At 36.7% G+C, this 26,049-nt stretch overlaps 3 protein-coding genes across 8 annotated transcripts in view; 2 read left to right on the forward strand and 1 right to left on the reverse strand.

Moving 5' to 3' along the window:
• LOC127881770 (uncharacterized) overlaps window positions 1-15,836 on the forward strand; it is a 136,378-nt gene extending 120,542 nt beyond the window's left edge. For 2 of the 3 annotated variants that reach the window (XM_052429908.1, XM_052429909.1), the window contains exon 3: window positions 12,473-15,836. In XM_052429908.1, the coding sequence (XP_052285868.1) occupies window positions 13,427-15,736 (2,310 nt within the window). In that variant the 5' untranslated portion in view covers window positions 12,473-13,426 and the 3' untranslated portion in view covers window positions 15,737-15,836. Of the gene's footprint in view, window positions 1-11,879; window positions 12,062-12,472 lie in introns of all 3 variants that reach the window. The other variant, XM_052429907.1, reaches the window with a different exon arrangement.
• LOC127881789 (gelsolin-like protein 2) lies at window positions 243-7,752 on the forward strand. The gene is made up of 7 exons (XM_052429933.1): window positions 243-251; window positions 2,213-2,432; window positions 3,728-3,814; window positions 5,119-5,204; window positions 5,769-5,850; window positions 7,094-7,189; window positions 7,479-7,752. The coding sequence occupies exons 2-7, from the start codon at window positions 2,217-2,219 to the stop codon at window positions 7,572-7,574; spliced, it is 663 nt and encodes a 220-aa protein (XP_052285893.1). The 5' UTR covers window positions 243-251; window positions 2,213-2,216; the 3' UTR covers window positions 7,575-7,752.
• Window positions 15,837-23,422: 7,586 nt separating the features above from the next.
• Window positions 23,423-26,049, reverse strand: part of LOC127881759 (E3 ubiquitin-protein ligase RNF123-like) — a 75,146-nt gene continuing 72,519 nt past the window's right edge. For all 4 annotated transcript variants that reach the window (XM_052429860.1, XM_052429861.1, XM_052429863.1 and 1 more), the window contains exon 36: window positions 23,423-25,173. In XM_052429860.1, coding sequence (XP_052285820.1) covers window positions 25,086-25,173 — 88 coding nt within the window. In that variant the 3' untranslated portion in view covers window positions 23,423-25,085. The remainder of the gene's footprint in view (window positions 25,174-26,049) is intronic.

Genomic DNA, 26,049 nt, shown 5'->3' on the forward strand with positions numbered 1-26,049 from the left:
AACGATGTGCCGGTACAGCACCGCGAGGTCCAGGGTCACGAATCCGAGCTCTTCCGGAGTTACTTCAAGGCAATCACGTGAGTCTATAGTGTATATTGGGGAGCTACTTCAAGGCAATCGCGTGAGTCTAGAGTGCATATTTGGGGAGCTACTTCAAACAATCACGTGAGTCTTGAGTGTAGATTGGGGACTTACTTCAAGCAAGCACGTGAGTCTAGAGTGTAGATTGTGAGCTTCTTCAAGGCAATCACGTGAGTCTAGAGTGTAAATTGGGGAACTACTTCAATGCAATCACTTGATTCTATAGTGTAGATTGAGTTGCTACTTCAAGGCAATCGCGTGAGTCTAGAGTGCAGTTTTGAGGAGCTACTTCAAGCAATCACGTGATTCTAGAGTGTAGATTGAGGTGCTACTTCAAGGCAATCGCGTGATTCTATAGTGCAGATTTTAAGAGCTACTTTAAGCAATCACGTGATTCTAGAGTGTAGATTAGGAAGCTACTTCAAGCAACCACGTGAGTCCAGTGTGTACATTTGGGGGGCTACTGCAAGCAATCACGTGAGTCTAGAGTGTAGATTGGGGACCTACTTCAAGCAAGCATGTGAGTCTAGAGTGTAGATTGGGGACCTACTTCAAGCAATCACGTGATTCTATAGTGTAGATTTGGGACCTACTTAAACCAATCGCGTGAGTCTGGAGTGTAGATTTGGGACCTACTTAAAGCAATCACGTGAGTCTAGAGTGTAGATTGGGGACCTAATTCAAGTCAATCACGTGAGTCTAGAATTTAGATTGGTGACCTACTTCAAGGCATTCACGTGATTCTAGAGTGTAGATTTGTGACCTACTTAAAGCAATCGCGTGAGTCTAGAGTATAGATTGGGGACCCAATTTAAGGCAATCACGTGATTCTAGAGTGAAGATTTGGGACCTACTTAAAGCAATCGCGTGAGTCTAGAGTGTAGATTGGGGACCCAATTTAAGGCATTCACGTGATTCTAGAGTGTAGATTTGGGACCTACTTAAAGCAATCGTGTGAGTCTAGAATGTAGATAGGGGACCTAATTTAAGGCAATCACGCGATTCTAGAGTGTAGATTTGGGACCTACTTAAAGCAATCGCGTGAGTCTAGAATGTAGATTGGGGACCTAATTCAAGGCAATCACGTGAGTCTAGAGTGTAGATTTTGGACCTACTTAAAGAAATCGCGTGAGTCTAGATTGTAGATTTGGGACCTACTGAAGCAATCACGTGAGTCTAGAATGTAGATTTGGGACCTAATTTAAGGCAATCACGTGTTTCTAGAGTGTAGATTTGGGACCTTCGTCAAGCAATCACGTGAGTCTAGATTGTAGATCTGGGGCCTACTTTAAGCAATCACGTGAGTTTAAAGTGTAGATTGGGAACCTACTTCAAGGCAATCACGTGAGTCTGAATGTAGATTGGGGACCTTCTTCAAGCAATCACGTGAGTCTAGATTATAGATCTGGGGCGTACTTTAAGCAATCATGTGAGTTTAGAGTGTAGATTGGGGACCTACTTCAAGACAATCACGTGAGTCTAGAGTGTAGATTGTGGACCTACTTCAAGCAATAACGTGAGTCTAGAGTGTAAATTGGGGACCTACTTCAAGCAATCACGTGAGTCGAGTGTGTAGATATGGGGCTTACTTTTAGGCAATCACGTGAGTCGGAAGGTAAAATGTTGATGTTCCGCGTGAATATTCGTTCAGAGTATAATTTGGTGCAACATTAAGTATATGGCCGAAAACATCACAAACAAATTAAAGCGGTTATATATTTGGCACAAATTATAATTTATTGTTCTATATATTAATTGTGAATGTGTTTTACTAGTTGTTTTCAACAAAGAATAAAATCCTGGTTATTATATTGTGTTATGGCGGATGGGCGGGGTATCGACCGGCTGTCGGTCGGTAACTTAAGCTTAGAAATCCTTCACCAATCTTAAAGGAACTTTGATTGTAGAAAGATGGAAGGGTTTATTGAAGGGTTACTTAACTTAATATTGTTTTAGCTGAAATTGTGTGTCAACTATTGTAAACTTACATGCATACCTATTTTAGGATTGCAGAATTATTAAAATAAAAGTAAATAAATTAGTAACACACTTTTTCATTGCATTGCCATAATTATCCGCCATGGTTCCCGTTTTGTTTTTATTAAGGGTTTTATATTACGCCTCTCCATAGTACCATGAAAGGCGGCGCGAACAGCGGTTTCCGGCACGTGAAACCCGAGGAGTACACGCCCCGCCTTCTTCATTTCCATGGCGACCGGATGGGGGTGGTTGTTACGGAAAAACCGCGCTGCAAGAGTCTCATAGACCATACGGACGTCTACATCCTAGACCTGGGGCTCAAACTCGTCCAATGGAACGGCACCGGCGCTAACAAGGACGAGAAAATGAAGGTGGCTTTAGAGAATACTATAGTTGGTTTATTGTGTACTTGAATTTATTCGACGAGTTGAAGAATGGTTTACAGAAATGTTTTCACAAAAAAGTCAGCCTTTCTGAGACGACTATATCTACTTTTTCTACAATATAAATATAAAAAAATATTTAGGGAGACAATACAAATATTAGAGATTAAATTTTGGAAAATGTATATAAAAAATAAGTAAATCGCGCCTTGCGCAGTAATATCAAACTTATGTGTGATCTTTCCCGTTTAACAAGACAAAATATCGCTATATGCCTCGATTCAAATATAATCAGCATTCCAAAGGTTACACACTCCAGTAGAACACAGCTGGCTTTGTTCAAACTCAAATTCTTGTTTCACCAAAGAATAAGACAAAATCCAAAAAGTGTACCCCTACGTCAAGCATGATGCAGCATTAAAACTCGTCAATATCTTTTCTTTTAGTGTATAATCAACTCTTCTTTAACTCTTCTTTTGACACACTTTTTACTAGCTGGCATGTACAAGTCAAACCTCTTCTCGCTAATGTTCTAGTCAAGATGTATGGATTAAAATGACCATGTTTACTTATGTCTAGTTAACTGTTTTGTTTGCTGCAATTATGAGATTAAATCTACATGCGGCATACCCGATACATTTGTTCATCGCCATCTGACTTTTCCATTTTCGAACGTTGATGTCAACAGGCAATCCTTTGTGGATAGACATTCTCTGATCAACTAACAAAGGACGACCTATTCTTCAAAGAAAGTACCTTTCAAATACGAAGTTAATTTTCGTCGATAAGAAAAAAAAATAACACAATTATAAGATTTGACAGACTATTCTGCTGCTTTTTTCTTTTTTTGGGTGACAATACATTCCATTCGAATTTCCCGCGACGATAGCCGAACATTTACGATCGAACGCGAGATTGGCTTCGGGAAGCTCATTACAAATGCGTAGTGCTCACGACGCCGCCCGAAGCCAATCTCGCGTTTACTCGTAAAAGTGCGGATATCGTCGCGGGAAATTCAAATGGAATATATTGTCACACACAAAATAAAAACGAGATTTTTTTGTATCTCGTTAAATATATGTTTTCATACCACATCTAGCGTTGAAATATTTGCTATTGCTATAAGGAACACTGATTTTTTTATGGGTTAACTTTATTTTACGAAATATTCGTTGATTTTGAGTATGTATGTGGCTTTAAGACTGACGAAGCACTATGTACAAGTTGTAATCAAATGACTGTTCTGTACTCTTCTGTTCATATAACATTTTGTTGATATCAAGGCCCTTCAATACATCAAGGGACTACAGACAGAGAGGGGTGGAAAGTGTCACGTGGAATGTCTAGATGAGGACCCTATCGCACCTGAGGTCAGTACAGTAGGCCCGATGTATGTATACGACAGTCATCACGATCGAAAAGGCAACACCAGGGCTCCCCCTGGCTCAAAACGTTCTTAGCCAAATTTACTGTAAAACTTTTGCATTCTTCACATTTTATATCTTTTTGAGGATTTATGACGAAAACGTTGCAGCCAAATGGGAATGGCTTAAGAACAATTTTCAAATTTGTAGCCAATGGTTTATTTTGTGAACGGCAAGGTAATCCCCCCCCCTCCCCGAACATGAAATAGACGCACCGGTATTTATTTACAATATTTCATATTTAACTATACGATGTGTATATGTGGAGGTTTTAAGCATTGCACTTTTCCCCCGCCTGTACTTACGTAAAAAAACAAACTTACGACCCGAAATTGTGTGTTCTCAATTCTTCTTTAAAAGCTGGATGAACTAAGATTAATAACGGAATTACTTCACTGTGTGGATTCTCGTAAAGGAAGGTATATCAGCTACGACAAGTTTAAGAGGAAAACTTGTCGATTGCCTTTTTGCCAACATTCAACACATGTATATAGTAGTTCCCGAAATTGTTTTAACACAGCTTAACTACAAGTGGTTAAGCTTAAACTTTAACAGCTAAAGAAGGTTTATGTGTGGGTGCAAGTAAAGTAAACAATTTTTGACGAAATGTGGCAGAATTATGTACCTTTGTGATTTTGTCTACTATCGAATACAGATTTCCTTTCGTTGTGTGCACTCTACTCGTTTTCAACTACTGGGTGGAATTCGCTCAAACTTTCACAACTACATGACGTTAACGTGTAGGTGATCGTCAAAGAAGGCTTTTTTCTACGACCAGTTTAGGCAGACAAGTTATTTTCAAAGCTGAAGAATCTTCATGAATATGATATTTTAAACGAATGAAATTTCTCAGTGACCATCTATGGCAAATGTATGTCAAGTTGTCTTTTTTGGCCCAATCGTGTCGAGAGGGAAACGGTGTCTGTCCCATCTACTTCCATCAACATTTCGTATTGAAAATGTTCGTCTGTTTGGTTCAATCGTGTCGAGAGGGCAACGGTGTCTGCCCCATCTACTTCCATCAAATTTGAAAATGTTCATTAATGTTTTTGTTCAAAAGGAACTGTGCCTTTTCAGTGAAAGACATATACCTCCAGCTTAGAGAATTATAATATTTTCGCTGTTTTGTTTTTACTAATTTCACTGTATTTGTATCGAACTAGCTTTTAAAACGCACGATATGCTGTTTTGTATGCGGTGCGCATGCGTGGTCGTTGCTAGGTAACCTTGCTACACGCGTGTATTTACAGGACGAGTTTTACAAGTTCCTCGACGAACAGCCGGACGCTGATGACGCCGAACCGGAAGTTAAAGACAAGGTCAAGGAGCTGTGGAGGTAGGAGCTGTTGCTATGCAAACACATGCACCTTGATTCCTACAATAATGGTTCAAACTGATTCCACAACAACTACAATATAAAAAAATAACCGGATCAATAAGAAACGCGCGATAAGGGAAACTGTGATACTGTTATTTATTCACAAATGAATTGCTTCTATACTGACGATAATTCGTTGACGCCTATTAAAGAACCTATTTAAACATGTGATACTACTTGTAAAAAACGGACTGGCATAACTGTATGTTGGCTAGTTGATAGTATGACGGCAAACTGGCTTAATACTGTAGATGGACTGCAAAGTCAATTTGACAATAAACTTTAAATTACACGAGTTTTAAAACACAGGCGTTTCTTGTGATCAATTTATATCGAAATTATCATAATGTGTCAACGAGCATTATCGTATATGCTCGCAGATTTTCCGAAGCCTCTGCCAAGTCGTTGTGACAATAAACTTTAAATAACATCAGTTCCAAAACACAGGCGTTTCCTATTAACAATTTATATCTGAAGAATTGATATAATACGTTAAGCGAGCATTCTCGTCTTTGATTGCAGATTGTCGGACGTCTCTGGTAAGCTGTCTATGAAACCGGAAAAGAGAGGTTCGGAGATCAGCCGCTCTGCACTTGATAGCAACGTACGTAACCAAGGAAACGCGATAGTCGGTTGAATAAACTAGTATTAACTTAGACATTATATGATCCGCGCTCTTGGAAACGGGGTTTAATGCACATGCGTAACGTCTGCTCCCAGATTCGTCTGCGAAGTCCGCACAGGCTACTAAGGGACGACACTGTCCGCCTTTATGGAATTTTACGTTTAAAAAGTCTCTTCCTGGCGATTATCCAGATGAGGCGGAAAGTTTCGTAACCGATTAAATTGTGCGGACTGCACAGGCTGATCTAAGACGACACTTTACGCAAATGCATTAAGCCTTGTTTTCCCAGAGCGCGGCTAGGGTATAAAGGTAGGCAGTTATTATTCAAAAGTGCAAGCAAAATGAGAGTTAAAGAAAGAATTTTTTCTTACTTCACTAAATTAAAAAAAAGAAAAGCACTACGTGGATGTGATGTGTACCCACAAGATCTTGCTTACATTCTAAATGCTGATATAAATATTTCTTAATAACAGTACATTCGTTTTTATATCTGTCGGCATTATATTTCGAGTTTTAATGACTTTTTGGTGGAAACGAAAATTCGTGAATTCCTGGTTTTAGAAAAAATGAGGAATATTCTACGGTCATTTTTCCTTTTTTTTAGTTAAGTTAGAGGATCAGTATTATATATATATATATATATATATATATATATATATATATATATATATATATATATATATATATATATATATATATATATATATATATATATGGAATAAATCGTCTGCTGATCCAGAGTGGTTCAATCGTTGCACCTTGCTACCGACAAGTTACAAGTGTTCATATGCGGATCCAGGGGGGGGGGGGTGCGGCGTACGCCCCCCACCCCTAAAATCGCCAAAGTTAAGTCAATTCATTTGATGTTTCACACATTACTAGATCTAAATCACCTATTTAAACTTGTCAAAGCCTTCAAAATCGCAAAATCGTGGAGCTTCCGGGGGGCTTCGCCCTCCTGGACCCCCAAACTATTAACTATGCACTTGTTTGGCATGATAAGAAGGTACTTTGATGAAAGTATATAAGGCGTCACATGCTCGAGAAGTGGTTGTCAAAGCCTTTGAAATCACTAAAATCGTGGAGCTTACGGGGGCTTCGCCTCCTGGAGCCCCTAGCAGGGCTCCAGCAAATCATTCAATATTTCGCCCCCCCCCCCCCCCCTAACCAGAAATCCTGGATCTGCCCCTGAGTGATAATGCTATGTATTTTGTGTTTACAGGATGTGTTCATTTTGGATACAAAGACCGAGCTGTTTGTCTGGATCGGTAAAAAGACGTCCATCAACGAGAGACGTAACGCCATGACCTACGCACACGTGAGTTGCTCAAAATAACGTCACAACTGCAAAATGTCGATAAGTTTTGTGTCAGACTTCCTTGTTTTTTTATTCATTTGGAAATATATCAGTTTTCTTTATTTGTAATGCTATGTAGAGAATAACGTTGTATTCGATATGTGTCTTATCACATGGAATATTGTATGCATGTTTTGAGATGTCCTTTCCGAGGTATGTTATATCCATGGTAATGTTGTGCCATTTTAATAGCACCGCCAAATAAATGGATTTTTATCTTGAATTAAAACGTGGGTATATTTATGTCTAGAACTACCTGATGAAGACCGACCACCCCCTGGTCCCCATCTCGTGCGTGAACGAGGTCACCAATGATAAACGGTTCGCCGCGGCCATCGCTGCGTAGACGTCGCGGGGACGTCAGGCCAACTCTAGTTACTACGGAGGCGTAATCAAAGAACGATATCTAGCGTTATCTGTGTACTAACGTATGCTGTGTTCAAAGTCTTCTGGCGTGGACACTGTCGACGCCATAGCGTCTTCGACATTCCCAGCCTGTGCATGCTTTTGTAAACGTGTATACTATATATACTTATTTATATTGTTCTAAATAACTGAACACTTGTCAGTAGTGCTTTTTTTCTTAACATGACATTATAATGTTTGAATGGTGAAATATTATTTTGATTGCCAAAATCGGATATATGATTGTTAGCATTAACCGTAAATTACCCTTATAGATGTTATTTTCTTTCCTTAAATATGTGTTTTAAGAGGAATAGGACGATAAATGGTTGAACTTTGATCAAAACGTTAGCTGTTCACTCTATTGTTATGATCAGTAACGTGTCTTAAATAAACTTTGAAAACTGTGTGTTAATAGTGTAAGATATGTAATTCAAATCATTGCACGTATTTATTTATTCATTTATTTACATTATAGGTCAAACGCATAAAACAATATCTCAATACATAAAAACATAGTTACATCACTGTCATTCTGAAAGCTATAATGATCAAACATTATATGAATATTTAAATAAATTAGAACTATATCTTTAGTACAGTTGTACAAATTAGTTATCAATTGAAATGCTAAATTTGACCTATGGATAACCCATAAAGCTGAGAGCTTATTTCCAATCGGGTGCATACAAAGTACGAAAAAAATGATCAAGTTGTTATGTGATCTAACTTACACACATATACTTTGGTGTTTGATTTAGAGAAAACATGTGAATTACTTAGCGTTTCGTCTCAACCCTACAACTAAACCAATGTTAACAAAAAGTGTATAACATCACCAAACATGAGGCTTAGGTAAACAAATATTATTGCAAATATGGAAACATTTCAATTTAATAGTATGTATTCTAATTGTTTTTATATCACAGTCATATTCTTAAATCAATAATACATATATATGTCCTCACTTCTCTCAGTTTGTCTGTCTTGTGGATGTTTCTTAACAATTCTTTTAAATTTGTCAATAATTTCCACTTTTTTTATGTCCTCTGGAAGGGAATACTAGTCTGTAAGCCCAGAGTATTTGAACGTCTTTTTGAAATAATCATTTGTCACAGTTGGTATTATAAAATTACGTTTACCAGATCTTGATGATTTTTCAAAGTTCTTGCTGAGATATGAAGGACATTTTCCATAATACATTTTATGCATATGACTTAATTTAAGTTGTTTCACTCTGTTTTCCACATTTAACATTTTCAATTGTACACAACTGTCATTGGTTATAGAGGTTCTTGGTTCGTTAATCTTAAATAAATCTGATAATTTTGTTTTGCATAATTTGTTGTTGTTTTTTTTCGTTTGGGCTTTATTTAAACTATGGAACCAAGAAACACAACAATAATCAAAATTACATTGTAAAACAGCTGAACTTAAACGTTTACTAGAATAAAAATCTAGTTTTAAAAGTTTTGTGTCTGTATAAAAATTTAAGTTTTGCATTTACTTTAGAAACGATGCTATTTACAGTATTATCACCAGAAAGAGTATCATCAATCTGAAGGCCCAAATACTTAACCTTTTTAACATTTTCTATCGTATGGTCATTACAATTTACTGGAGACACTTTCAGTTCGCTTACTTTTCGTATTGGCCCAAACACAATATACTCTGTTTTGCCGAGATGTAGTGACAACTTGTTATCCACTAGCCATTCAAAACAACATTCTTAAACACGATCTAGCTTTTGGGATGTAAAAACAGGATCTTTATGACTAAATAAAAGTGTACTATCAGCGTATAAATAAGTTTGCATTTTTTGTCTATGCTTATAATCATATCGTTTACGTAACAAAGAAAGAGAAGAGGCCCTTAAATACTGCCTTGCGGCACACCACACGAAACATGGTTAGAATTAGAGGAACAGTTACCAATACTAACAATTTGACTTCTATCTGATAGGTAAGATTTAAACCAGGGAATTGATCGTATGCCCATAAGTTCTAGTTTTCCAAAAATAATATTGTGATTAAGTGTATCGAAGGCCTTTTGTAGATCCAACATTTCCATTCCAGTATACAATCCTTTTGAGGTGTTTAATTTAATAGAATCTAGAAGATGAATAAAACAACTCTCGGTAGAATAGGATTTTATAAATCCTGATTGATTCTCATCAAAAATATTGTTGACGTTAAAAAAGATTCCAATTGTATGTACATTGCTCTTTCTAAAATTTTAGAAGTTACACTAAGTATACTGACTGGCCTATAATTTCCAACATCTAACTTACTATCTTTCTTGTGCAAAGACTTAACCCTAGCTTGTTTAAAGTCTCCCGGAGCACATCCTTCAGATATATATACAAGTTTACAATAAAACGAATTGGAATTTTCAAAATATCTGCCCAATTGAACATAAAGTATTTTGCTCTAGCATAACATCAGAGTAAAGCATAATTTGGCCCAATGTAAAATTACTCGAAGAGCGAAAATTCTTCTTATAACTAAGAATAATAAATGCGATGGATAGTAATGTAACGAGGATTCGTCACGTTCACGGTTCATAACCATGTAGTCCAATGTAGTCAATTAATAATTGCATATTATTTTGCTGAATGGTTGATTCTATAAAATTAATTGGGGCGATACATTTAGATTCCAATTAAGGCGAATACATGTATTTCGTATGCGCCATTTTGGATGGCCGTTTAAACGCAGACTAGCATGTCATGACTTTTCTATGTAATAAAGAGTCGATATTAAAATGTATGATGTCATTGATTGATATATTTTTATAGCGGAGGAGACTTGTCCGAGCAGAAAATATATTTTCTATCAACACATTAAAAATGTTGTTCCTATAATGATACAGGGGAGAAAGTATATCTTAGCAAGGCAAAAGTCACCAGACTTTGCTGTGAGACCAACGTCCAATAAGAAAAGAGATAGAAAGTTATGTGACGCTCAAACGTCAGTAATGTCGCGTAACGTCATAGTAACGTCGTCATTATTATTAGCCACGGCGAAATCGAAGCGCGCGAAGTTAAGCTAAAAAAAATATTTCAAAGATGTAGCTATGAAATCGAATGGGAAATAACAATAGCGTTCCGGCAGAAAAAGAGGAATCCGCCATATCTTTTTTGCGTCATCGGTTTGGCAACAAAGACGGAAACGCTGACCAGCTACTGGTGAAACTGATCCCGGAGGAGTTCGGGGACGTGTCAGGGTCAAGGTCGCCGAGAAGAGTCTTAGAAAAAGCGCAAAGTAAGTGGTCTAACTATACGAATTAAGTCGTTATAATTAAGTAAGCTGAAGTAAAAACAAAAACATATATTTATTTTCTTTAATTTGTCACGAATACAACTTACTTTAAACACACATAGCTTCGAGATGATTTTTAAATAGTTGAATAAAATATATAACATTTTATCTACAAATACAAGGTAAGCGGGGATTTTCGCTTGAGATATTTCGCGATAATTATTAGCGTGATATTTGTTTCATTAAAAGCTTCGCTAAAAATCCAAGAGTTTGTATTTTCTCCTGGTGTCCTTTAGTCGTTTAGCAAAATAAAACAACAGCATTTATTGTAAACGATTACCGGTAATAGTTGTAAATAATAATATAAATAATTATAAAACTATAAACAATAACAGTAATAATAAAAAATAAGTAAAGTAACTTTTTATATGAAGCATATATATAATACAATATTTAATTTTTAAATTAATGTATGTTATGTAAAAGCGTTTGATAAAAAGATTAGTTTTTTTACTTGTTTTAACTAAGAATTGCTCAGTAATGAATCAATTTTGGTAAATCGTGGATACGTTTCCCATATCTTAAAAGAAGTGTCTGTGCAAATAACATACATTAAGTTTCAACACAGTTTACATAATCATATACTGTAACTGTAACATGCGGCGGTGGATATTGTTTTAATAATATCTGACATTGGGTAGACCATTTTCGTTTTTTTTTCCAGCAAGTTTCATCAAATTTTCATCAAAACTCTTAAAAACATTTTAAATACGTTATTGATGAAGTTCGATTATCAGGCAAAACGCCCCCAAATGCAAAGATACGGTCCTTTAGATACATTAAATTGTGATTTAAATGCGGGCTTATTGTTCTTGAATGAATTGACGTGAAAAGCAACAATACGAGAAAACTGAATTCCTTACATACCAATTTCGCTACGAGAAGTGCAAAAAAATCCTTCACGAAAGGTCCGCGATTTATTTCAGACATCGCAAGACGATTGCGAAGAAAGCTCATGTCTCGAAATAAAGAGGAACCGCCAACCGACCGCTGCGTTGCTATTGGAACGGAAGCACACAACATGATGGACGCACATGTCAATCAGCAGACGACAGAAAAAATTGTGCAGCTGCGCAGATTGCACACCCAGCCTCAGAACGAACCATTTGTGAGTCTTGTTGAATGTCAAAACTGAATGTTGATGGGTTTTTTTCATTTATACAATAAGTGATTTTTGATGCATGTATTTTTGTATGAAATATTTGCTTTGTGACGAATTAGTTTTATGCAATACTATGATTTTATGCAATTTGTTTAAGGACTGTTATGATTGTGATTATGATTATTATGATGATGCTGTTGTTAATAAAATAACGATGATGTTGAAACGACGATGATAATGACGATGGTTATGACGATCATGATGATGATACTAATTATACATGTATACACTGAAAGTGTAACCCGATATTCATAATTATAATGATCAAGTTATGATGGTGAATATTATAAATATAAATGATGAAAAAATGTTGCTCAACGGTGATCATATACATCATTATTCAATTCTTTCCAACAGACCACGATTGCGGAACTGTCTACCAAGTCTCGGAATGTAAAGAATCCAGACACCGCGACGGAGACCACCATGAAAGACGACAACAACTTTGGCTTCAACAACTCCTCAACCGCAAAAGACGAAGCCCAAAATACGGTCTTAATGCCCGAGAGAGAAACGGGCGCATCCAATGAATATGTCAAGTCGGTGTTCACTGCTAACGAAGCAAACAAAGAAAAATTTGAAACTGAAGCGATTTCAACTGCTGAGCCTGAGATTGGTGATCAGGAACAAGCTACAATCTTTCCTGAGATTCACGACATGTGCTGTGATACAGAGATTGTTAGAAAACCTGAAAATGTGCACAAAGAAGAAGAACAGGATAGCGATACGATAAGTAACACAGAGGGTACATCTGAAGAGGCACTTGAAATAACAGACAACAAACGAGATGACGCTATGACGCCATCAAAGCTGGCGAGTTTTAAACATGGAATGTATATCGATCGAATGAAAGCTACCATAGGTAAAGGTGTTGTTTGCGACGTTGCGAAACAGTCTGTGTTGTTGGACGAAGCCTTGATGTCAGACATGAATGTCATTCGCAAAGTTCAGTTGCCAAAAAATGACTCCGTTTTCTCCTCAAATATGTTTGGATCTCGGGAAAACGACACGCTGAGTATCACAGAAACATGTTCAATCCAAACAAACGAAGACAGTGCTATCAAAACGCCTAGGTCGCCACTCGAGTCTTTCAAAGTTGTGCCTGCAAATAAGTGCGGAGCTATAGAACACTTGAGGCAGATTAAAATTGAAAATGACATTCGCATGAAATGGATGAAGATCATTACGGCAAGTAGGCGTATTGCAGACTCCATAGGTGGAAGGATAGCGCTTGACTAATTGAACAAGTTTGACCCGAACGTAATCAGGAATGTGCAGTTGTCGCGACAAGGGAATGACTACAGCTCCAATATGATCAAACCTAAGACATTTTCGTGCCACACATTTGAGCTCACTAACAGGAAGGACGAGTTCGTGAACGGCATGCATCCATTCACATTTGGCGATCTTGCCGCGCTTTTGGAAAACGCAATATCAAGATACAAAATAAATCTGTCTCCAATGAATCGCTCTATGTCTGATGAGCAGCCTACACACTGCACGCAAGATAAACAAGCACAACAGGAAGAAGCCAGTCGATCTTTGGATACCAGAAACGTAAAGTACGTCATCAAACAGAACAGCAATGACATCACCGTGTTTGAGGGTCACAAGCAGGACATCGTACAAGAACGCATGCCTTTCGGTCAATATCATGACGACGAGTTCAATGCAGCTAACTACATTCCGACTAACAAGGACAACAATCTGAAGCACGTTCCTGATTGCACGACCGATGCAATTGATGATATTGTCCAAACAACAGCGAGTGATCCTTGCAAAGATACGGCGAATACCCAGAACAAACACACAAATGAGAATGTTGATGCCATCCATATCATACAAGCTAAGAAGTACGGCAGCCTTGAGCACATGAAAAATATAAAGATAGAGAACGCTGTCAAAATTAGGCGACTGAAGAACATCACTGCCAGTGGTGCCGTGAACAGGACCGTTGCGCCAAAAGCCGGAAGGTCCGATGTAACACAGCCTGAGCAGATCAGACAGTCCCGTCGTGATGATGAATGTGAATATGCCAAGCAAACTGCGGAAAATCACGATTCTGTACCAACTTCAAATAGCTCTTGCGAACCTCCACTCATGTCTCAGAGACCACCATCAGAAGTTAATATTGATACTTCCCATATCATTCCAGCTAAGAAGTATGGTGGTATTGAGCATATGAAGAAAATCAAAATGGAAAACGCTATCAAACTGCAGCGTCTTAAAAACGTACAGGCCAGCTCGCACCTTCAAAGATCACTGAGCACATCAAGATGTATCAGCCACATCCAGGCATCTGAAATGCAAAACTACGATATAGCCAATGAAAACAACAAAAGTCCAAAAGGCGGAACACTGACTGGACAAAGGTTTGAAACTTGGCACACATCAGACAAAGAATTCAGTTATTCAGAGAAACAGGCGGATGAAAAGCTTATACCGTATGGATCTGTCGCTCACTTCCGGAAAATCAGGAGGGATAACGCGGAAAGTCTTTGGCACATGAAGGGTATTCACAAGCGAGTGGACACATGGAAGTCCGTTGATAGAAGCTGCAGTGATTTGGACCCAGGAAAGGAAAAGGAATACGGCTCAGTGGCGCATTTCAGGATGGTTCAAATGAAAAATGCTGCCAGAAATCGCAAGATAAACGCAATCACGTCAAAACTGGATACCTGGAAGGAACCAAACCCTGGAAGCGAATATTCCATGGGCAGACAGAAAAACTGGGAAGCGGTTAAAGACCCACGAAAGTTCGGATCCATAGCCCATTTCCAGCAGGCAAAGCAACAGAATGCAAGCAGAACTGTGCGGTTGAAACAAGCAACATCAAAACTGAATACTTGGCAGCCAAAGTCTAAAATGGAGGGATTGTCTACACTTGAACATATATCAATGCCGAGACACATCGGACAGATAGATCGCTTGAAAATGAGCGTCCAAAAGGCCACTTCCAAGATTAACACAGGCTTAGTCAAGGTATCAAAAAGTGCAGGAGGACAAGTTGCATCTTGGAGCCGACACCTGAAGGATATTCGTAGCCCAAAACCAAATACAATGAATATAACTACTACTGCTGCTAACCAAAAGTTCAGCAATGCCACAACGAGCTGCAAAAATTTCAACCACAAACGAGAAAGCAATCAGACAAGCAACAAAAGGCACACATTACCTGCGCAATGTGTGGGAAATGACGAAATCGCGTTATCTGCCAGAGAATATGAGTGCATTGAACACAGGCTACGCTATCCAGACAGCAGAATCCGGTTCCCATGCACCGAAACGGAAGTAGATGCGCGACTCAAGGAACTGCTGAAGCTCCTTCGCGTATCAATCTTTGCAAATACTACGAGGCCTTCAACATGCAACGGAAGCGATGGTGACAGCGGGTTCTATGTGTCGCCCTGTGACAGTTTCCTCGCTGATGAAGCCGCCATGGAACTGGAATACGAGATGGAACAACGTGCTCTAATCGCCGGAAATGATCTCGTCAATTTTGTTCCAAGGCCCAGACCTACCATCAACAAGCATGGACATCCACCCACGAAAATTCCAAGACCCGTTTTTAATGTTCTTGAAAAGATAATGCAGTCGAGAGTACGGGTGAACTACTCTTGATAAAACAGTGTGAAATGGCACGCATGTACAGTGTAATACAATTCAAATGGTTCATTAGATGTTCTTGATTTGACTACTATACTACATGTATAGAATTAAACGGTTTTGTGTTTGTTTTACAACATGTCCATTAGCGCAATCTGGTCTAGTGCTTCCATATCGGCTATTAAGTCCAGAAGGTTGTGAGGTCTCATTAGTGGACATAATGGCTCCTCATCAGTATACGCAGAGACATATCTGGAGCTGCACTGTTCGCATATGTTTCATAGGGCCCATTTTCGCACAACGCTTCTTAAAACAAGAACATACCGATTATGATACATCAATATTTTATTTGTCAATATACAACAAACGTTTAACATGAATTTACATGTAATGACACATTGTAGATTTATAATTCATTTGATGTTATATACTATTAAATGGTATAAGTATTTATAATCTTTAAAAAAGCATCTACACGCTCAATACTATGAAACACGGGTTAAAAATAATTACTAGTATTTGGCAGAAATAGTTAACTTCAATTAAAGTGCATCGCCCATTTAAAGCATAATAGTTAAAAACTTAAAATATATGTAAAAATATTCAAATGTGTAGTAACTTTCGGAAAAATACAAAATAAATCTATTAGATCCACAAGAATCCAATGTGTTTTAGCATGCAGCAACTAATATATGTTGAACACAATCGTTTGATGTCATTAGCGTATCAATCTGGTAGACATTTTCTCATCACACAGGAAGAAAAACTTCCTCTTATCCGTCGTCAACAATCACACACATTTCTCGGCGGATGAGGAGTTTGGGATCAAGCAGAGGTTACCTCGGATTCCGTAGTTCTTGAGTTTCAGCAGCAAGCGTCAGCGTGGACGGTGTTGAGATCCTTGCTGAAGTCCCGGATGGAGGTATCGACTTGTTTTTGTCGTAGACGTTGAAAAGATCGCGAGTACCGTTGTTACTGTTGCTCGATTGGTCATTGTCGGCTCGGGAACTACTTAAATGTACCCAGAGTACGGTTAATATACTGTACTAAAAATAAAATGTACCCGGGAATTCTAACGCTTAATTGGTCGTTGTTGGCTATTTTGTTTATAATTGTGGTCATATTTATGTATACATTTTGTAAAATGATCTCTATATTATCGAAACTCATAATACATAGAGAATACTAGGTTAGCGTTGAATACAGAGAAGTTTATGTTGCGAGGCTTAGAACGCCGGGAGCGCGAGCCTTGGCGAGCGCTTTCGGTGTTCGGGCCGAGCAAAATAAATTTCTCTGTATTCAACGCTAATCCTTGTATTCTATTTATCCCATATGATTTTTTTCAACGTTACATTTAACATAAATAGATCTAATAACCTTAATAATTTTAATTCAGTCTTTAAAGCGCTTAAAATCTAACAAATGTAACCATGCGTAGTGATATACATGTATTTGTTCTGGTACGCAAAATAGTCTTTAAAAAATTCACACACAAACTGTAAAACAAGTAAAAATATCACCATATGCCTCGATTCAATTTTACGCAGTATGCGAATTGTAACACATTACGACCGCGAAAAGAAGATTTTACTTTACTATAATTCATTTTATTTTCGAAAGAAAATGATCAAAATCCAATATGGCGGCGATTGCTCCTGACAAAATTATGTCGTTGTCAACATACATGTACACCATCGACGACCTAGTTCTGGCTACCATAACTTTAAATGTCGCTTTTTATGATTTTTGACTGGCGCGACTTTGTACAGGTCTGTCAATACTATATAAATTGTACGCTGAAGTTTCTTTAGCTATCGACGACCTTGACAATTTTGACGAGTAAACAGACAATTGCAGCGACTGACACTTTATTTGACTTAATATACAGGGCAATACGTTTTCCGACTTCGGACGACGAATTTAAGGACGCGCAGAACGTGTTTTTTATATATAATGTTATGGGTATGCCGTGTGTGATCTGATGCATCAATGGCGCCCATGTTAAAATCATTTTCCCGATAACAGGGAACGAAAAAAGTACAAACAAAAACCAAAACACGTTAGAACTAGTATCTTACCTTTAATTATCCTTTAAAATACATATAATAATCCATTTAACTCAATAATTGACGATTTTGCATCTAGGGTCTTTATTAATTATTTTAGCATAGTTAAATAAAGACCTTTATGCCATCCTATCACTTTATTCAAATGAGTTTATGAACTCAATAAACTTTTTTCTTCGTCACACGCTACGTCATGTACTCTACATTACTGCTGTTCAAATGAACCGGAGCAGTTTATCTAATAATAGCCGTTGGTAAACTCGGTTGCATTTGCAGATTTCTGCATACAAACATAATTATGTTTAAACTTGCACAATGTTTTATTTATCTGTGGTAAATGCCCTTATTGTACAAGAAAATAATGTAATATATAAATACACAAAGAATGGAAAACATTCCATTACAAAACAGATAAATGAGTATATAATACCCGTGTACAAAATGGGACGTTCCCAATTCCAGTGTGATGCTATTTTTATCATCTTATACTTTACACAGCTCTATGCCTAACGTGAATTAAATAGGAAAGCAAACATTGCAGATTATTTATGAATTGTGCGATATGTGTATGGCTTGTTGTACATTCTTAATTTTTAAGTTAAAATTCGATCAATGAACCAAACAATATCGACCTAATTTTAGCGCATATCGCATGACGTCATTTGAAAAGTAGTCCGTGCACGCGACAGGTATATTCCACAGTGTTAAAGACAGGCTAGTATATTTCACAACGTGTTATACCGTCAATGTCGCGTTGAAAATGGGATTAAAAAAGGATGTTGAGGCAGGTTTTTTCGAAGTGAATTCTGTTTCTTATTCCGTAGCGCGTTTTACGACATCTGATTTTTGGCAGTAATAAAACTCAGGTAAAGTCAAAATTGGCCGGGTACGTGCACAGGTGGAAGTAACGTACTCTGGATAGTATTTTTTTGTTATTTATTTTTTAAGAGCCCAATATATTCAAATATATACATAAAATCATGTTTAATGAGAAAAAAAATTGACAAAGAGCCGTGAAAAAAAAATCCCCACCCTCTGATATCAGAGGGTGGGGATTTTTTTTCATGGCTCTTTGTCAATTTTTTTCTCATTAAAAATGATTTTATATATTTATTTGAATATATTGGGCTCCTAAAAAATATATATATTAAAAATACTATCCTGGGTACGTTACTTCCACCTGTGGGTACGTGTTGGTATATTTCCGTACCCGGGGTACATTTAAGTATACTTAAAAGTACTCGGGGTACATGTAAGTAGTAACCGAGCCGACAATGACCAATTGAGCGTTACGCTCGACTATTAGTTGGGTTCACAGGAATACCCAAAGAAAAAACCGTGATTGCGTGAGGTGGAGACTCTGTGTTTGTCAAGGCGAATTACTATTAAGTGACAGATGAGACGTTTGTAGGCGACACTAGTAAGGGGCACAGGGGGCCGTTTCTTAGAACTACGTACGTTCAAAAGTCATACGTAAGTGCAGCTCCGAGCGTAAGTGCAAAGCGTAAAAGTGAGTAGCGTTTCTATAAAATTCGTAAACTCAAGTACCGGTAAAACTTATTTTTGCAACGTAAAACGTGTTGTTTTTACGTTTGATCTAACGCTCGTGTATGTAATTTCTTGTGCGTAAACATGGCGGTAATTCTCCACTGCATGACGGTCATCCTTCTTTCAGACTTGTGGGCATCTCTCCAATCTTTCGGCTGTTCTCCGGTGTTTTTGGATTTCTGAGCGATAGCGTTTATAGCTGGGGCATATGAGGAGGGGAATTGTTCGTCTTGCAACAGATGATGATAATAATTGTTCTGCACCCGGTTTGATCGTCAAACGATTCAGACTGCTTTTTAACTTCATTGTCATGCCGGATGGGTGGGGTATGTGATTTCCAGTCGTTACACCCCCTGGACATTACACCCCTAGTCTTTACACCCTCTAAGCCTGGACATTACACCCACCAAGATGTAAACATAATTGATTAGGTTACTAAGGTGTGATCACACCTACCATGGGGCACACTTCACTTGATTAATGATGTTCCTGTGTGTCCAATGGGGGTCTGTCCAAGTGTTTTTTATTGTTTGTTTGTCAGAACAGAACAGAACAACTCTTTATTTTCACCCAAGTATACAAGGTATACAATAAGGGCTGCCTTGTTGATGTGCAGTGTTAATTAGGAAATAACAATTTTTTGGTGTGAAAAACATTGTTCTTCGATCTTTTCAAATAATTTGTTAGTTATCAAAGTGTAATAATAACACCTAAAATTAAAGGAGTTTGTTCACACCATTATTATTAAAATTCATTTGAAGATGTTGTTGTTTGATTTTATGAATTCTAAAGAATATTGCATCTTTATGTCGTGGCAAAAGAATATCAAAACATCAAAGGTAACAAAGTTAATAAGACAATTACTCAATGCAAATTGTTTTTACTCATTGTCCCCATATATACCAGAACAATTTTAGAGAATATCGTACTACAGGTATACACTGTTACTCTGTCAAAATGCCCCCAAAACAAATATTTTGGTGTATTGATGCAAATTGTAAAACAGCGTGTTAATAGTTCTGATTTTGCTGTTTCATGTGATAATTGTGAATTATGTTGCATTAAGACTCATGGCCCAATTTAGTGTTTTAAATCATTGACACAGTTTTGTGTCATCATTTATGAAACACAGTTTGTAAAACTAAATTAGATAACTTAGATAAACATTGGACCTATTTGGGCCACATTAGGGCCAGACAAAGACCCTCTAACTGTTTATTAGGGGCCATAAAAGATACACAGACTAGTGCCAATTAGGGCCCTCCCATAAACTGTGAAAACATGCTTTAATTGCTAAAGTAAGTGACAGATTCCTGTTAATTGTGTTTCAATATAAAAAGTATTTCTTCAATGATCCCTCATTATCAATTCTGACTTGTAAGTTTAATGATATTGTACTTAATAAAACAACTGCCACTTTGAATTCTGCAGTAAAATGTTTTATATCATACAGTGACAATATGTTACTTCTATTTCAATATCTAACAAACTCACTGAAACCAACAGATATAGGATATTTTTACTTTATTAATACTTGCTTTAAATTAATAGCAAGTTAGACTCTTGAGATTAGTGAGTAGGTTGTACGGTGCGGCAGAATATAAAGTATAGAAATTGTCTACAATTGTTTAAACTCACTAGCAGGAAGTGTATATACTGTTTAAAGTGAAATGGGATTTCTTGGCAATATTATTTTAGTTTTTTTTTAATCAATCATTATTTTTTATTTTATTTTCAAAGTTTTTTCTGTCTGTATATTCTTGAAAAAAGTATTAATGATTTAGATGCATATTATTACATTTTGGTGAAATAAAAAGAAATGTATACATTTAAGATTGTGTTTTGTATATTCTAAATAATTATTGTATTTATCATTATTTTATTTTGTTTTCAAAGTTTTTTCTGTCTGTATATTCTTGAAAAAAATATTTGTGATTGAGATGCTTATTTTTACATTATGGTGAAATAAAAAATAAATGTATATGAATTAAGATTGTGTTTTGTTTATTCTAAATATTTATTTTATTTATCTTTATTTTTATTTCTTCAAGTTGTTTCTGTCTGTATATTCTTGAAAAAAAGTTTTTATGATTTAGATGCATATTGTTACAGTCATTCTGGTGAAATAAAAATTAATGTTTTAAATGATGGCTGCTCAATTAAATAATTTGAGCAACAATTAATCTCATCAGTGTCATCTTACATGACAAATCCAATTAGTGGTTCACCTTTCTAATCTAATCAATATCTTGGTGGGTGTAATGTCCAGGCTTAGAGGGTGTAAAGACCAGGGGTGTAACGTCCAGGGGGTGTAATGACTGGACACCGGGTATGTTACACGGCGGCTTCAGGCAAAGTTCCAGTACAGTAGGGAATACTTTCAGGACATATTGGGGCTAAGCAGACTTACAACCAGTGCTTATACGCGTTTACTATTTTTCATGGGGAAAAAACCCGCAAAATTTTCTTTGTGCAAGCAATATACTATTGCTCGTGATGAGAAAAGAAGTTGGTAGCATCAAAGTTTTTACTGCGGGGCAATTTTTCTTTTTTTGTATACATCAATAAAAAGTTATGTTTATGTTAATGCCATTCAATATGCTTTGGTAACAAATATACCCCTGGTAGGTGATTATCGGTTCCTAATTGATACGTTTAATGCCTTAAGTATGATCGCAGTTTTCTTATCACAAGTTTAATAAGACTAGCCACATTTGAAAAAAAACAAAATGGTCAAGACTTAGAATTTAGTGATTCATATTAGTGCACAACACATTAACACAAGATAATATTGTGTACAAATCAAGCGAGATAATATTGTGTACCAATCAGCCGGGATAATATTGTGAACCAATCACGCGAGATAATATTTTGTACCAATCACGCGAGATAATATTGTGTACAAATCACACAAGATAATATTGTGTACCAATCAAGCGAGATAATAGTGTGTACCAATCACATGAGATTATATTGCATACCAATCACACGAGATTATATTGTGTACCAATCATGTGCGATAATATTGTGTACCAATCACACAATATATATATATATATATATATATATATATATATATATATATTATTGTGTACCAATCATGCAAGATAATATTGTGTACCAATCACGCGTGATAATATTGTGTACCAATCCCACGAGATAAGATTGTGTATCAATCACAGGAGGTAATAGTGTGTATCAATCACAGAGAAAATATTGTGTACCAATCACAAATATAATATTATGTACCAACCTTACAATATATTCTTGTGTACCAATCACATTACATAATATTTGTACCAATCACATTATAAAATATTGTGTACCGATCACAATCTGTAATACAACTATCATGACATCCATCACATTTTGTGCACCAATCACACGCGATAATACTGTGTACCAATTACGCAAGATAATATTGCGTACCAATAACACAAGATAGTATTGTGTACCAATCATGCAAGATAATATTGAGTGCCAATCATGCAAGATAATATTGTGTACCAATCAGCCGAGATAATATTGTGTACCAATAACACAAGATAATATTGTGTACCAATCACAGTAGGTAAAAGTGTGTACCAATCACAGAGATAATACTGTGTTCCAATCACAAATATTACATCACACAATATTATTATTGTGTACCAATCACATTACATAATTTTTTGTACCAATCACATGAGAAAATATTGTGTACCAATCACAATTTGTAATACAGCTATCATGATGTCCATCACATATTGTGTACCAATCACACGCGATAATATTGTGTACCAATCACAATCTGTAATTAAACTATCACTCTTTCATCACAGTTATGATATCAAGAGTAGATATGTTGTCATCGTTAAATATATTTTGTTTCATAACAATTGTTAGCATATCCCAATCAACAACATTAAGATAATAAAAGTGAAGTTTCGAATGAAAAAATATAAAACATTGTTATTTTATTGAACAAGTTATCCACTGAACATTACATTGCCTCTATATAGGCGATCCAAGGTTCCGCATTATAAATAAAAATATTTAACTACGATATTTGAAACAAAAAAGATTAATGCAGTCTATTACAAACTCATACATGTGCATTGTTTTTATTATAATTTTTTCCAAACTTCCACATCAACATATCACATCAAGCACGATTTCATTAGCTTCACATTGTATAACATTTTGGCACTTCATAGTTTTACAAATATAATAATGGATTTTGTACACAAAGTATAATATTTAAATATCACACTTCTACAGAAGGAAAAACTTATTCAACAAGAGAAAATATAACCACATGCAAAAAAAAAAACAAACATCAGTATTTGTTTAACTGAGAGAGTCAATTGATCAAATAAATGTATTTAGGCGTCATTTAACATTAACAATATACCAAGTATTTTTAGTAGTTTACAGCTTCGAAATAAATAATTTTTGTCTGCTTCATTTTAATAGGAAGCTGCTCAAAATAATTGAGTAGAGCTTATTACAGAAAATCAACACAGGCATGCTATGAAAGTTGAACAAATACAAAAATCAAAAGATTCACTTCATGTACAAAAGCACCATAAAAACAATCCTTGTGAATAATCTTATGCAGCTTTGGGTAATACAAAAATGGCTGACTTTTTTAACTGATCATTCTATACATAGATGGTGACGTCACTATGTTACTGTCACCTCTATACTAAGACGCATCACATTCCCCTTGTTTGGGGAATTATGCTTCCGCCAAATTAGTTCTGCGTAGGAATGAAAATATTAATAATGAAGGAAAAATCGTTTTTTATTGTGTGTTTAAAACGGAATGTTGTTTAAAGAAATGTTATTTAATTATGTTTAAATGTGATTTTGAATCTCTATTAAGACTGATAGCGATTGTCAGAAGCACGATTACCTGACCTACTTTCACTTTCACGTTTCACTCATAAAAGAAGTGCTACCCACAATTCCTTTCGCATTAGTACACAGGTCAGTAAGACCGAAGTGTACACAATATTAACTGATTGTTCAGAAAACATCCACAGATTGAAGCCACTAACACGGGAAATTAAACAAGAGGGCCATGATGGCTCTGAATCGCTCACCTGACAAGTTTTACTATGATTTGACCAGTTGACCTACTTTATTACCTCAGATGACCCATATACAATCCCAAGCTAGATTTCATCAATTAATACATTCTGACAACATTTCATTAAGAAGTGATGAAAACTGTGACCTCTTTCATCTACACAAGGTTTTACTAGAATTGGCCTGGTTACCTAATTTTTGACCTCAGATGACCCATATACGATCCAAAATCAGATATTATCAAGATAAACATTTTGACCATATTTCATTAAGATCAGATGAAAACTATGACCTCTATTGTCTACACAAGGTTTTTCTGTGATTTGACCTAGTGACCTAGTTTCTGACCCCAGATGACCCAAATACATTCCCAACCCAGATTTCATCAAGATTAACATTTTGACCAAAATTCATAAAGATTGGATGAAAACTGTGGCCTCTACTGTCTACACGAACAAATTGTTGACGGACGCACGCACGCATGAATGCACACGACAGATGCCAGACATCACACTATTACATAAGCTCACCGTGTCACTTCGTGACAGGTGAGCTAAAAATGAGTGTTTTTTTTAACTGTCTTATATTTCAGAAATAAAACATTCCAAACACAAAAGCCACAAGCTATGGTACACAGAGAAGTATTTCACGCTGCAAACCTAGCAACAAGCTGTTCATCAGGTTGCCATGGATACCACACTAATGACCTCTGCCTTACAGAAGAAACACTCCTTCTTAATGAGCATCTGGTGGTCAATACACGACCTGAAAACAACAAGGATACTGAATTTGTACTACGGCATGCAAAAATGGGACTTGTAGCCCTCGAAACCTTGCATTAATTTATAGTAGACAGCATAAATGCATCTGGTGGTCAATACACGACCTGAAAACAACAAATATACTGAATTTGTACTACGGCATGCAAAAATGGGACTTATAGCCCTCGAAACCTTGCATTAATTTATAGTAGACAGCATAAATGCATCTGGTGGTCAATACACGACCTGAAAACAACAAATATACTGAATTTGAACTACGGCATGCAAAAATGGGACTTATAGCCCTCGAAACCTTGCATTAATTTATAGTAGACAGCATAAATGCATCTGGTGGTCAATACACGACCTGAAAACAACAAATATACTGAATTTGTACTACGGCATGCAAAAATGGGACTTATAGCTCATGCAATCTTGCATCTGTTGATCTTTTTAGTGAAAATCCAGTTGAGCCAGAAAGTGTAGTGGACTGCGCAAGCTATTCTGGGACGACCCTTTGCGCACATGCATGAAGCCTTCTGGGACGACCCTTTGCGCACATGCATGAAGCCTTCTGGGACCACCCTTTGCACACATGCATGAAGCCTTCTGGGACGACCCTTTGCACACATGCATGAAGCCCCATTTTCCCAGAGCTCGGCTAATATGTTAAATTACCGAACGATCCATCTACACATATTAATCCTTTCCTACATAGGCAGGGGCGTAGATAATGGGGGGGCAGGGGGGGCAGCCGCCCCCCAATATTTCAGCTAGTCATCGTTATATAAATAAACGTAAAATCCCCCAAAAATTGCCGCCCCAAAACCAGTATTTTTGTAATCACGCGCCGTCAGTGCAGAAGCCATGTGTCCCCTCT

Source organism: Dreissena polymorpha, chromosome 5 (genome assembly GCF_020536995.1).
Source record: "Dreissena polymorpha isolate Duluth1 chromosome 5, UMN_Dpol_1.0, whole genome shotgun sequence".
Lineage (NCBI taxonomy): Eukaryota > Metazoa > Mollusca > Bivalvia > Myida > Dreissenidae > Dreissena > Dreissena polymorpha.

Bases quoted from the DNA above. Each gene is read 5' to 3' on its own strand.
- LOC127881789 (XM_052429933.1), top strand. From the start codon at position 2,217: ATGAAAGGCGGCGCGAACAGCGGTTTCCGGCACGTGAAACCCGAGGAG. The intron at 2,433-3,727 runs GTGGCTTTAGAG...GTTGATATCAAG, and splicing joins ACAAGGACGAGAAAATGAAG to GCCCTTCAATACATCAAGGG. The intron at 7,190-7,478 runs GTGAGTTGCTCA...ATTTATGTCTAG, and splicing joins ACGCCATGACCTACGCACAC to AACTACCTGATGAAGACCGA.